The 14,402-nt window shown below is 42.2% G+C and overlaps 1 protein-coding gene across 3 annotated transcripts in view; it reads left to right on the top strand.

Annotated features, from left to right (window-relative positions):
• Positions 1–14,044, top strand: part of STAC (SH3 and cysteine rich domain) — a 216,166-nt gene extending 202,122 nt beyond the window's left edge. For all 3 annotated transcript variants that reach the window (XM_033930457.1, XM_033930456.1, XM_033930458.1), the window contains exon 12: positions 13,500–14,044. In XM_033930457.1, the coding sequence (XP_033786348.1) occupies positions 13,500–13,598 (99 nt within the window). In that variant the 3' untranslated portion in view covers positions 13,599–14,044. The remainder of the gene's footprint in view (positions 1–13,499) is intronic.
• The last annotated feature ends 358 nt before the right edge of the window (positions 14,045–14,402 follow it).

Raw genomic sequence — 14,402 nt, 5'->3', positions numbered from 1 at the left:
TTGATGCTCATAGGCTCCCTGCGCTAAAAACCACTATTGTAGTTTAGTAAAAGGGGGGCCATAGTGCAAAATAAAGAGAGCAGATATAAATTCAGACACATTTTGATCACTAAATTTAAAATAAAATCATTTTTTCTACCTTGTTGTCTGGTGATTTCATGAGTCTCTGGTTGCACTTTCTTCTGACTGTGCATCCAATCTTTTTTCCCCCCTTTCCTTCCTCCCTCCCGTGGTCTGGCATCTCTATCAGCCCCTTCCCTTGGATGTCTGGCATCTTTTCTCCCCATCCCCGCGTTCCAGCATCTCTCTTACCCTCCCCATGCTATTTCTCCCCCCCCCCCCCATGGGCAGGATCCAGTGCTTGCTCATTGTTCTTCCCAGCAGCACTGCTGCAACTCTTCGGGCCACCGGCAGCATGAATGAAGTAAACATGCTGCCTTCAGTGACCCAGTTCTGGCCTCCTTTTTTTTTTCAGTGACACCTTCTAAAGCCGCCGCCACCCCAAGCTCGTCTTCCCTGCTTCGGGCCAACCAGCCTTCCTCTCCCCGACGTCAGTTCTGCCTTTGGAGAGGAAATTCCGCCCAGCTAGGCAGCTATTGGCTGGCCCAAACTTCCTCTCCGATGGAAGAATTGATGTCGGGGAGAGGCAGGCTGATCAGCCCGGTACAGTTTTCCGGACCTGGCCGGCTGTTCACCCCCCCTAAGGCTGTACCTGGGGCGGACCCCCACCCTGCCCCCCCCCCCTTAGTACGCCACTGTTGGGTAGTCTTTTCTGAGCTCCTTTGAAGCCTGTGTTGGTGGTTAATAGTACTATTTCGTTACTTTTGAGCAGAACAATTTGTTTCGCCTGTTGCTACAGGTGCCACTACATCATGTATATTAGGTGCTTCTCGGTGTTTGGGTATTAACTGTAGAGGGTGCTAAACTCCACAGTGAAGTACACCAGAGGCAAAGTGAAAAATCCAGAGTGGATTCCTTCTGCAGCATGCGGGTATGGGGAAATAACCCAACTGTCTAGAATCTCTCACCTATCTACTGGAAAAGAGCTTACCAGATTAAGTACATAATCTCTTTTTAAGAGGCAAATATCTTGCATTATTCCCCTAATGCACATTAGATACCTTACTTAAATGTTGACTCAAGAACCGATATTTTAATCATTGAAACATGATTAATGAATGTTAAGATATTCATTTTGTTCCTGCTTTGTCCTCAAGGATATGAAATAGAACATTTTCCAAGATTAGATAAAAGGGGAGGGGGCAGCTGTAATTTATAGGCAGCCATTTGTCATAAAACACACTAAAAGCCCACAAGCAACTGGAAGTGATTATTACTCAAAATAGGTTCAGTCCATTACTTATCAAAGCTTCTTATGTATTAGACTCCAGAAGGTTCTGTCTGCAAGTTGGAACAGCTATTATTGCTAATTGCAGGCTTTCCCTGGATTTTTTTGTATTTTTATAGTCCTGGGTGATTGTAACCTCCATTTTGACAAACTCCTCTAAATTTCAACATATTTTATCATTGCACATTCTGGATCTTTTATCCATTGAGAACTTGGATGTTACAATATCTGATGCTTTGGATCTAACTCATGCATTAAAATAGAGGCAGCAACAGCCTGATTTTCCCATGAATTGAAAACCTAGAATGTTACAGACTCTTGAGCCAAAGAGGACAGAATCCTCCATGGAATTTTAAGGTCCATAAAATATGGACTTTTTTTTTTTTTTTTTTTACTGCATCTATAGTGATGCTTAACATGAATTTCAAAGAAATATTTGTGATTAACTGATATCTGAACTTTATGTGGTAAAGTTTTGCTCTTACCATTCCATAAATCAGTAGCATACCAAGGGCGAGGCGGTCCGCCATGGGTACACGCTCTAAGGCACAGGTGTCAAAGTCGGTCCTCGAGGGCCGGAATCCAGTCGGGTTTTCAGGATTTCCCCAATGAATATGCATGAGATCTATGTGCATGCACTGCTTTCAATGCATATTCATTGGGGAAATCCTGAAAACCCGACTGGATTACGGCCCTCGAGGAGGGACTTTGACACCCCTGCTCTAAGGGGATGCACAGCCAGCACACTAAGTACGGAACCTCCCGCTGCACTCTGCCGCTTTCCTGAACCAGCAGCAGTGACAGTAAACTTTAAAATCATTCATCGCAGGACCTTCCTGTATCTTCCTGCGGCTGCCGGTTCATCCCCTCAAACATCACTGTCTTGTTCTAGAACAGAGCAGCAGCCGCGAGAAGATGCAGGAAGGTCCTGTAATGACTGAATTTAAGTTTACAGTTACTGTTGCTGAGGTGCACAGCTGGCACACCAGATCCCGAACCTCCCGCCCTACTCTGCTGCTGCTGCATTCCTGAACCAGCAGTAAACTTTAAATTCAGTAATTACGGGACCTTCCTGCACCTCCCCGTAGCTGCTGGTCCACCTCCTCCATCACTTCCTTGTTCTGGAGCAGAACCGGCAGCTGAAAGAAGGTGCAGGAATGTACCGCAATGACTGAATTTAACTTTACAGCCGCTGCTGCTGGTTCAGGAAAGCAGCAGTGGCAGAGTAGGGCGGGAGGTTCTGTACTTAGTGTGCTGGCTGTGCATCCCCTTAGAGGTGCACCCGGGGCAGACCGCCTCGCCCTTGGTACGCTACTGATTTATGGAATGGTAAGAGCAAAACTTTACCACATACAGCAGCGGTGGGAAGGTGTGAGGGCAAAATACTGGATGGCATTGGGGTGGAGGGAGGGAGAAGGGAGCAGGAGACTGGTATGGAAGAGTGGTGGAGAGAGAGAAAGGGGGAAGATGCTGATGGAAGTGGGGTGGATGGAGAGAGAGAGAGAAAGGGCAGACATTGGATGTTAGTGGAGAGGGGGAGCTTATGCCGGATGAAAGTGGGGAGGACAGTATACCGTAACAGCAGTATACTTTACTGACCTAAAAAAAGAGGTTTTGGCCTCTGAAAGCTAATTGAAAAATGTATTAGGTCAATAAAATGGTTTTATCTTATTTTCCATTTTTGTTGTATTCCCACCCCCACCCCACCCCACTCCAAGAGGGAAGGCTTCCGGGTCAGCAGGCCGTGTGCATGAGCTGCCAATTATGGCTTTGTGAAGACCAGGGGACCACGTACAGAAACTTTGACCTGAGAACTGTGGCTGGGAGAAGGCAGCCAGCCAGAGGTGGTAAACAACCATGGGAGGCACAAATTTGAGACGAGGAGAGGAGGGTCGTGTTTGGACAGGAAGGGAGGAAAAAGCGGTGGGTTGGCACAGGAAGGAAGAGGCAGTACCCCGGTTCGTAAGTACGAGTTTGACGTAAGTCGAGCGTTCTTAAACCAGGGACTGCCTGTATTGTGTTTTCATTTGAGAAAGGCAGCAGATTCCCTGGATTCTTGAAGAGCTTGCATGTCCCTCACTATTGAAAATGTGATAGTGAAATAGCACCACCCACTGGCAGGACTGTAGGAGGAGGACTACCACTCAGCTTAGAGCAGTGGTCTCAAACTCAAACCCTTCGCAGGGCCACATTTTGGATTTGTAGGTACTTGGAGGGCTTCAGAAAAATAGTTAATATCGTATTAAAGAAATGAGAATTTTGCATGAGGTGAAACTCTTTATAGTTTACAAATCTTTCCTTTTGACTAAGTCTTAATAATATTGTAATTTATAGCTAAAGAGACATATGATCAAGAAATTGTTTTATTTTACTTTTGTGATTATGATAAACATACCGAGGGTCTCAATATAGTACCTGGCAGACCGCATGTGGCCCCCAGGTCACGAGTTTGAGACCACTGACTTAGAGGGAACAGTGGTCCCAGGACTTAATATCCAGGCCTAATTAGCCAAAGATAGTTGGAATTTAAAGAAATGCTAATTGCCTCCAGCTGAATGTCGATCAACAGACGGTTAAATTCAATTGCCCTCTCAGTCATTTATATAAAGACTTGGCGAAAACAGGCAGGTTGCTTTTCTTATTTATGTCTCAGAGAAGGTGCAAAAGTTAAGGATTTAAAAAAAAAAAAAAAAAAAATAATGTGTGTGTTCTTGTGCAAACTTAGGAATATATAATTTATTGAGAGGCCACCAAAACACATACAGAACCTTTCCTCTAGAAGCCTGTGCATATTCAGTTTCCTAATCTTCCCTTGTCCTGGGGATAAGCCCTGGCTAGTTGTGGAAACATATCCTCAGTTCTGTTTTCATATTTTTGCAAACCTTTCTAGAATACATTAGAGCATTTCTGCTTCTTCATGTGGTTGCTATGGCTACAGTTTTTTCCATGCATCCAACCAAGTTAATAAGGTTTTATACCCCTCATTCCATCCAACCTTGTCTTCTTTCTCGCTCTTTTTTTTAAAATTTCATATCTCTCATACAAACTCTTCCATTCTGTTTTCATTCTTTAATCCTTTCTTAAAATGTCCAAGGCAAATATTAAACTTCTCATTAACACCCCCTTTTATAAAACCGCGCAAGAGGTTTTTAGCGCCATACATTCAAGGTGGAAATTATGAATTGCAAAATTGTATGATACTTTTTGCAGGAGCAATTGGTAACCAACTCTGAGCTGGTGTAAGTATGATGAGTGCCCAAGGCAAACCTTCAGCATTATACTCCCCATTCACTTTCAGGCCCCAAGTCTGCAACTCCCTTTGCCACCAAGAATTTGATAAACTCAACAATCATGACCGTCACAGAAACTTCCTCAAAATGATTAAATGGTTCTTTGCATTTGTGTGGCTGCAGCTACTCTTTGCTACTTCCAAGAAGCTATTGCCCCAGGCAACCACCTATTTTTGACTAATTGTTTGGCCTGCCGACTGGGATCTGATACTTGTCTCTAACTGGGGAACTTCTCCTTGCTCCTGGAACACAGGTTTTATTTCTTCCCTTTGGCTATGTTTCCTCTATGATTTCTGTGCTCTTGTTCAAGAGAAGAGATAGGCAGAGCGATAGGGAGGTGAACCTCTGACTCTTTTCGGAAAGATAAAATTAGAAAACAGATCAACAGGGAAATATATCCTAATGTTCAGATCTGAATAGAGAAATGATGGTTAGACAATTACATATTTTCATGAATAAGGGCAACTATACTGATGTATTTTACTAAGATAAACTAATTGCCAAATTAGTACACTCTCCCCCCCTTTTATAAACCCATGGTAGAGGTTGCCTCAAAACAAATGTTCCGACACCTATTAAATCTCTATGGATATTGGAGCAATTACCACAGCAACAGCTGCTACTGTGGCTTTGTAAAATGAGCCCTTAGTTTTTAAGGCTTTTTTTCTTTTTGGGTGTTTTGCACTAATAATGCCTTAAAGAACCTAGGGCTAGATTCACAAAGCAAACTGATCGTGTACCGATCGGTTTGTGACCCCTTAGCAATCCCGGCCCGATTCACTTACCTGTCTTCCGACCATCCTCTGAACCGCGCATTCAAATGAGGGCAACGGCATGCAAAGTAGGCAGGGACGCGATTCACTAAACAAAACCCTGCAACACCGACTGGGCTGGCCGATCAAAAAAAAGCGACTTCTAAGGACCAGTCGCTGAAGCCATTTGCGACTGCCCTGCCTTCTGCAGCCCTGCTCTCTGCCCTGTCAGCCCCGATCTCCTGCTGCCCCAAATGCCTCCTGCAGCCCCGAACACGCCTGCCTTCCAGCCCCGAACCCGAACACCCTGCCTGCCTGCCCCAACTCTCCCACCCTTCCCCGCACTGCATCGCTCCTGCCGGTAGTCTTTGTGGGGGGTGGGGACAGGTTGCCGCTAAACTTATTGCGGCAGGGAGATCCCTTGCTGCGATAAGCTCAGTAGCAACCTGATTCTCTAACTGCTAGCTGTGACCAGTTTCCTGCTACAATTTGGAATTCTTTGGCAAGAGTTCTGACGCCTGATAGATATCATGATTGTTTCCTAAGATTAGAAGCAAAAATCAGTTTAATCCCTTGACATAGCTTTTTTTAAAAACTTAATTTCTTGCAGGGATTTGATGTAAATAGCGTATTTTATTATCTAATATCAAGAACAACACAAAGGAATCCAACGAAAACTGCAGTATCACCAGCCAAAGCAAAAACAAAAAACAAACTATGTACCAGATGCAGGCAATGTTTATTATATTAAATATTTTATACAGTTGAAAATACCACCTTATAACAAACCAAGGGACCTGACATGGTCCGTGTTTCAGAAAACACTCCTTCCTCAGAGGTCCATGGTTGCTAAGATATAAAGTAAACCGCAATAATAGGTATAAAACAGCCGTCTGTATGGTATGTTTCTCCACTTAGAGTGTGCGATGCAAAACTAGTAAAAGAAAAGCAATATCTAATATCAAAACATTAGGTATACAGTTGTTTGGAATCGTTATATATTTGATATGATTTACCAAACTCTTGTTCCTGGGCTTTCATTTGGAAGAAATCTTGGGTACCACTAGATTTGGGGGGAGTCCAAAAGTGATTGCGATGTTGAAGTTTCAAGCTGTTCGAAGCACACAGATCTGACTGGAATAACAACAATGTAACTACAAATTCTACATTAAGGGATCCTTTTACTAAGGGGCGCTAACTGATTTAGCGCGCACTAAATGCTAACGCGCCCATTATATTCATAAAAGAGGGGGGGGGAGGTTTTCTGATACCAAACATATACCACGACAAAGCCAAGTTGCAAACTACTGATTCTTCTAAATACTGTTGTTGTTCTTTGCCACCTTAGACAGCATGGTCACACTTGGTACTTCTCTAATTCTTCTTATCTTGTGGTCAAGGTCAGTTATCAATCTTGTGGTCTTGGAACTTCTGTCATTCTTTTTATCTTGTGGTCAAGGTCAGTCATCAAATTTGCATGCATACGGTTGGCATCACAGTCACCTTCATGTCATTTTTACTTCTCATTTATCTTTGTTATTTCATTTCATTATATCTTATCCCCTTTAGGACCCCTGAGAAAGGCGGTCTCGCTGAAACACGGACCGTGTAGGGTCCATCAGGACAATCATACGTGTATTACTAGTTCAGACTTTTATTTGTAATTATATTGTGAAGAGCAAATAAAAATCATCTTTCAGAATATCCACAGTCTGTTGTTTTTATCCCTAAATATTGAACACCATTTTGAAATACAATTAGAGTTTACCATGATAAATTATGCCAACGTTTTGGCACCCAAATTGTGCAGAGTTTAAATGGCTCTGTTTTGAAAATGAAAGCTCAAACCACTAACAATGCCAACCTTTGTTTTGGCCTCAAATTAATTGGAATGGATTAGGTGTTCAAGAGGTAAAGAATGAAATTAGCAAATGAACTGCAGACAGACTATTCTTTCATTGTGCTTATTCATGCAATATCAATGCTTTTCAATAAAGCTGGTAGCAGCTCCAGAATACTGAAAATAATATGACAGAATTTCCCAGTTCCATGGTTTGCAGGAGTATTTTGAAATTGCATCTCAAACAAGAGACACTGAAATTATCCTCAGTGATGAAACATGAGTCCCATTACTTTTTTTTTCCATTTTAAATTGATATTGCCAAAACTAGAAAAACTAGAAAAAAAAAAGGATAACTTTCTTTTTGTCCTTATAGCAGTGTACTTACTGTATTTTCACGCATATAACGCGCGCGTTATACACAATTTTACAAACCGTGCATAACCATGCGCGTTATACGTGTGAGCGCGTTTTACAATTTTTTTTTACATTCTGATCCAGCATTCCCCCTGCGAACCGGCATCCTCCCCCCCCCCGCTCGCGTCATCCCCCCTCCCCGCGACCCTACATCCCCCCCAGCACTGCAAATACAACTCTTACCCGATTGGGCACCGGCACCAGCACCAATGCACAGCATGTGCCAGTGCCAGTGCCCGAAGATCCTCCCTCGTTGGTTTGGGCTGGGCTGGGCTGTGCTGGGCCGGGCGGTGCGAGAGAGATCATCCTTCTTCCTCTGCCGGGCTGGACTAGGCTTTGAGCATGCGCAAATGCTCAAAGCCTAGTCCAGCCCGGCAGAGGAAGAAGGAGGATCTCTCTCGCACCGCCCGGCCCAGCCCAGCCCAGCCCAGCCCAAACCAACGAGGGAGGATCTTCGGGCACTGGCACATGCTGTGCATTGGTGCTGGTGCCGGTGCCCAATCGGATAAGAGTTGTATTTGCGGTGCTGGGGGGGATGTAGGATCGTGGGGGAGGGGGGTGATGCGAGCGGGGGGGGGGAGAGGATGCCGGTTCGCAGGGGGGATGCCGGGTCAGATTATCTTGGATCAGAGGGGGGGGGGGGTGACGCGAGCGGGGGGGGGGGAGGATGCCGGTTCAGAGTAGGCGGGAGGAGGTTTTAGCATGCGCTATATTAACATTTTATTACATAAATTTGTGTTCCCCGCGCGCTATACCCGTGTGCACGTTTTACACGGGTGCGCGTTATCTACGTGAAAATACGGTATATATCTAAAGTTCTAAGATGACTTTACCACCTTAGAACTTTAGATATATAAGTACACTGCTATATTTTTTTTTTATTTGTGGTATAGGGGGATGGGATTTTATGAATAATCTATATGAATAATTCGATACTATATTCATGTGGTATATTTTTGTTGTTGTTGTTGTTGAAAATGGAAGTGGGAGGGGGTGGGGGTTAAATCTTTTTGTTGTAATATTGAAGATTTTCAAGTGATCTTGTATTTTAAATGCTTGATATTTACTGTACACTTGTAAATTATAAATGAATAAAGAATTTAAAAAAATAAAATAAAGTTCTAAGATGACTCAGTTTTGTATGAAAAGAATCTTAGGGCTCCTTTTACAAAGCCGCGCTAAAGCCTTAATGTGCGGAATGGCACGCGCTAAATTGCCCCGCGCTAGCCACTACCGCCTCCATTTGAGCAGGTGGTAGATTTTCGGATAGCACGCGTTATACCGTGCGCTAATCCGGTGCATGCGTTAAAAGCGCTAGCACACGTTTGTAAAAGGAGCCCTTAAAGTTAGAACTGCCATCAATGTGAAATATTTTGCAATATCTATAAAGACAACTACAGTATATGAGTATCTAAATGAACGTTGACATAGTCTGGTCATTTTAACCTGGCAAGTGCCCACTGTGGAAACGCCTTTTATGTCTGGTCACCAGTTTCCTGAATACTAACTTTCAAAGCAAAAAAAAATAAGTAAATTAAAATGACCCTGATATTCAGTCCCCAAGAAAACCCTAAGATTTGCCAAAATATTTATAATAATCCAAAAAACAAATGGCGAATGAATTTCAGTCCTACTCAGTGGCACTTGTCCGACCTGGATAAGTGCTTACTGTGGCCTTACCTGCAATCATCCATAGCATTATTCGCATATCGCTGCTTAAAATCACCTCTGACCGTCTCAGCACTATCTGAGTAACGCTGGGGCAGTTTAGAGATGGAGCCATAGCAGCTGGTATCTGGCATTTATTTACCCATTTTCCAGCTTTGGTCTTTTTTTTCTGGACAACCCTACTATGCAGTGTTTCTGGCTAGGGACCAAGCAGGAGTGCTTAGGGGAAAAGACATCCAGGTAGGAGAAACAGGAGCAGGGATGCCTCACTTCTGGCAGGACATTCATCCCTTTGTACTTCCCTTCATGAGCAACATATATTGATTCGCCCTTTGTCCTGTGTGTCTGTCATAACTTAGATTGTAAGCTCTTTTGTACAGGGACCATCTCTTGTGTGTTTAATGTACAGCGCTGTAGGCATCTAGTAGCGCTATAGAAATAATAAATAGTGGTACAGTGGACTCCACCTAAGTGCACGTTGGTTAAGCGCATGCTTTGGTTATCCGCAGCCTACCACCACGGTCCTGGTTTTGTTTTGTTTTTACATTAAAATCAATGTTTAAATACTACTCTGTAAGTATGTAATAGCAAAATACCTGCCTAGATAGTTATACAATACGATATAATACAATTTTTATTTATATACCACCAATACCTCCATGAAGTTCACTGCATTCTACATAAATAATTATTAAGATACAAATTATTAAATAGTATTACAATATTTAGGTATTATTAATAACATATTCTTGAAATAGATAGCTCTAAAGGTCTTTTTTTTGAAAATCTTAAAAATTAGATTGCTGGTTAATATTAATCAGTAAAGTTTCCTGCTTATTAAGCCCATGTGGAGTTAAAAGATCTATTGTATCTAATATTCTTAATGACTCGATACTGAAAAGTAGTGCTGCCCGATTCAGGAAAAAAAAAATTTGATTCGATTCAATTTAGCCTATTGAATCGATTATTCGATTCGATTTTCCTGCCCAATTGGGTGTTTTTTTTCCAAACATCCTGGTGGGTTTATTTTATAGCCTCTTCACCCCCTTTGCCTTCTCTTAACCACACTGGCACTTTGGTGTAAACAGAATAAACAAACAAAAAAGACTTTTCCTCTCTCTGTTAAATCCTAGCTCACGTTTGCGGTCTAACACCAGCTCTGGCAGGATACACATTTCAAATCTGACATATTGTAATCACAAAACAGAAAATATAATTATTTTTTCTACCTTTTGTTATCTAGTCATTATTCAAATCTTGTTGGTCCCCGGCTCTGGATGTCTTCTGATAACTTGCTTGCCAGGGTCTCCTCCTTTCTTCTTTCTCTGTGCTATCCATCCATCTTCTATCTCTATCCTCCTCTTCCGTTTCCCTTCCCTCCCCCAGAGGTCTGGCATCTTTCCTTTTTTTTTCATCTCCATTCACAGATCCACCTTTCATCCAGCATTTCTCCCTCCTTCCTCACCACTCCAGGGTCCACCATATCTCCCTTTCTTTTCCCAACTACCCTCCTATCCAGTATCTCTATCCCTCCCTTCACACCATCCCTTGTGTCCAACTTCTCTCCCTTTCTGTTCCTTCCCTCCCTAAATCCCATTCTCTACCATCTCTCTCCCTCTCCACTGTTTTTAGCCCCATTATTTATTCCCCCCTGAAGTCCAACATATGCATATCTCTTTGAACCCTCCTTCCCTCCCTCCCTCCATGTACTTCTACACCAGCTCCCCCCTCCCCTGAAGGTCTGTCCCCCCTGAAGGACTGCACCCCCCTGAAAGCCTGTACTACCACACCTGAAGGCCTGCAGCACCCCACCCCTGAAGGCTTCTCCCCCCCGAAGGACTGTGCCCCCTGAAGGCCTGTACCACCACCCCCGAAGGCCTACACCCCATCCCGAAGGCCTGTCCCCCCTGGACCTCCCGCGCATCCCTTTACCTAATTCCAGCAGGGAGCAGCCTGCAGAAAGGATTGCGGGTACTTTAGCGATCCTTGCAGGTTGCCATAGGCCTCAGGAGTTGTCATCCCTCTGCCGCGGTCCCGCCCCTCCTCTGACATCAGAGGCAGGATCGCGGCAGAGGGACGACAGCTCCTGAGGCCTATGGCAACCTGCAAAGATCGCTAAAGTACCCACGATTCTTTCTGCAGGCTGCTCCCTGCTTGAATTAGGTAAAGGGATGCGCAGGGGGTAGGGGGGGAAGCCGGACCCTGTAGCACTTCCTGACTGACCCTCCCCCCTATCCCTCTAAAGCAGGAGCGGCAGCGGCCGGCAAGAAGCAGCGTTGCCAATCCTGCTTTAGAGTCGAAGGGGGAGGGTCAGTCACAAATCGGGAGGCCGTTTTTGTTTTTGAATCGATTTGAACCGATTCACCTGAAATGAATCGGTGAATCGTGAATCGGACAGCACTACTGAAAAGTGTCATTATTTCTCAATTTCAAAGATGGATTACTGGAAAAATTAAAAGTTGAGGCATATAGGGGTTGTTTTACTAAGGCACGCTAGCCGTTTTAGCACGTGCTAAATATTAGTGTGCGTTAAATACTAACACATCCATTATAGTCTATGGATGCATTAGTGTTTAGCACGTGCTAATATTTAGTGCACGCTAAAACGGCTAGTGCAGCTTAATAAAAGGACCCCTTAATCTGGAGTTTCTCCAAAACTTATTTTAAATAGTATACAATAGAATTTATAAAGTATTCACCCTTCTATAGGTAGCCAGTGCAGGTCACATAGTTAAGGTGTAATCTTATCACTTTTCTTCAATCTGAAGATTAATCTAATGGCTGTATTCTGTAGAGTTTGGAGGGCTTTTTTATTATAAATTTCGGGCAATCTAAGAAGGTGACATTGTAATAGTTCAACTGAGACAAAACTAAAGATTGTACTAATAGTCGGAATTGATAATTATCTAAATACTTTCTAATCCTGAGTTTCCAGAAAAGACCAAAGACTGAGGTAATAGTGAAAATAATGAAAAATTGTAATCAAAATGAACTCCTAATATTCTTATTACATTAGTCAGTGGAAAATCAATCTTATTTATGGTTAAAACAAATATATTAGTGTGCTATCTATTATCTTTCAGTTCTTTTTTCTCTCTTTCTTTTACTCTATTTGGCCTCTAGGGACTCCCTCTTTTTTCCCTTTATCTTGCCTTCGGACTTTCCCTTTCCTCCTACCCTCCCCCTCCCTTTTTTCTTTCTTTTTTTTTTACACCCCTCACCCTCTGACATATGATCTTTCCCTTTGCATTTATTGGATGTAAAGAACTATTAGAGAAACTTTTGATTGTCTCCCTGTATGTCCATAATATATAATGCGGATATCTTTTATCTTTTGGATTATTGTCAAGACATATTGTTCTTTTTGATTTGTATATTTTTTCTGTTTTGATAAAAATTCAATAAAATTTCATGAAAAAAAACAACTTTAGTATCAGAATTCATATTAGGATGGTCAGTTGTTCAGTTTTAATTTAATATGATCTAACGAGCATGAAAAAGGAATAAGAACAGTAATATCATCTGTATACATGTATATAAATGACATAAATTTAGCTTTTCCAAAATAAAACCTAAAGAATGCATAAAGATATTAAGCAGGGTAGGTGAAAGAGGAGAACATTGGGGGACACCGTAAGGAAGAGACCATTCATTGGATATAATTTCAGACATTTTTACTTTATAAGTTCTATTTAAGAAGTTTTTAAACCACCTTAAAGTATTTCCAGATAAGCCAATATCATCTAATAATCTTAGTAATATCTAAGTACTGGTGCTGAATATGGGTGGTACATGGATAACTTGCAGACAGTATTGGCCAATGCTGAATACCTGGGTATGGATATAAAAGCCAGGGTCGGCATTTAAATCCAGCTCTGACAGAGGTGCTTAAATATCAGGAGTTATGATTTTAGATTGAGATACATTTGAAAATCCCAAATAACCAGCTCATGGAAATTCTGATGAGGTGCATAACTGTTACTGCTTTCTATTTTATTAAAGGAAATGCAATTTCTCCACTGAGACATGTAATGCCAGTAATCCAAGTCTACACAATTTATTGACCCATTGTGCAGATTCTTCTGACCAAATATGGTAGTTTTATGCCTGTATGAAAGGTCATTTCATATACAGAATAATTTATCTTTTTATTATTTCCCCCCCCCCCCTCTTTTTTTGTTTAGATATGTGCAACATCTGAAGAGGAGCATGAAGGTTTTATCAAAGTATACAGCGGAAAGAAGAAAGGTTTTGTTCCTTTAGACGCTTTAGAAAACATTTGACTTCCACGCTGCTGGTACTGATGTAAGGAGTGGTGGCAATACCAGTAAGCCTCATCTTACACTGCGCTGCCTAGATGAGCTGTCTTGCACCAGGGAATGACAAGACAGCAGTTTAGAAAGAAAAAACACTTTCTGACTGCTAGAACATTGGGTTTATTAAATGAGAAAATTGCTAACCGCTACAGGAGGAGTGGGGGGAAATTGCCCTATGTGACAAAGGTGAAAGGCCAAACCTGACGACATGTTCTGGATCATCTGTATTCCAGTATATCGTGGGAAGAAGCTGGAATTTAAACACGTGTTACAAAGGAGTAAACTCTCATCCGACCTCGTGTTAGTAGACAGCTTCTGAGACGTGCTCTTATTTGAGGTGTAATGCAAGGAAAAATATTCAACTTCCTATGTGTCCCAGTCTGATGCTTGTATTAAATGTGATTTATGATCTAGCTGTTTGTCAACAGTATTGGCAGATTGACTTAAGGATTATCTGATATTTTAGGGTCTTTAAAATATGTAGTTTAATACATCATGAAGAACTGATACATGCAAATAGTTCATTCTAGATTTTAACATTTTCACTTTGGGGTCTATACCAGGTTTGGGTTGGGGTAAAGGATGAGCAGTATGGTACCTACTGAAGAAGTAGGCTCATGATTGTTTTAGCTTTGTCATCTAGCTCATGTACTTTTTCCAATTCTGGCCATTTTGGGACAAGATTTTCTGTCAAAGTGGAAAGAATCTTCCTGATATGTTGACCCAATAGCAGCTTCAAGCTCAGTATTGGAAGTAAGATCATAAGAATTG

Source organism: Geotrypetes seraphini, chromosome 2 (assembly GCF_902459505.1).
Source record: "Geotrypetes seraphini chromosome 2, aGeoSer1.1, whole genome shotgun sequence".
Lineage (NCBI taxonomy): Eukaryota > Metazoa > Chordata > Amphibia > Gymnophiona > Dermophiidae > Geotrypetes > Geotrypetes seraphini.
This window is presented reverse-complemented; position numbering and strand designations above follow the sequence as displayed.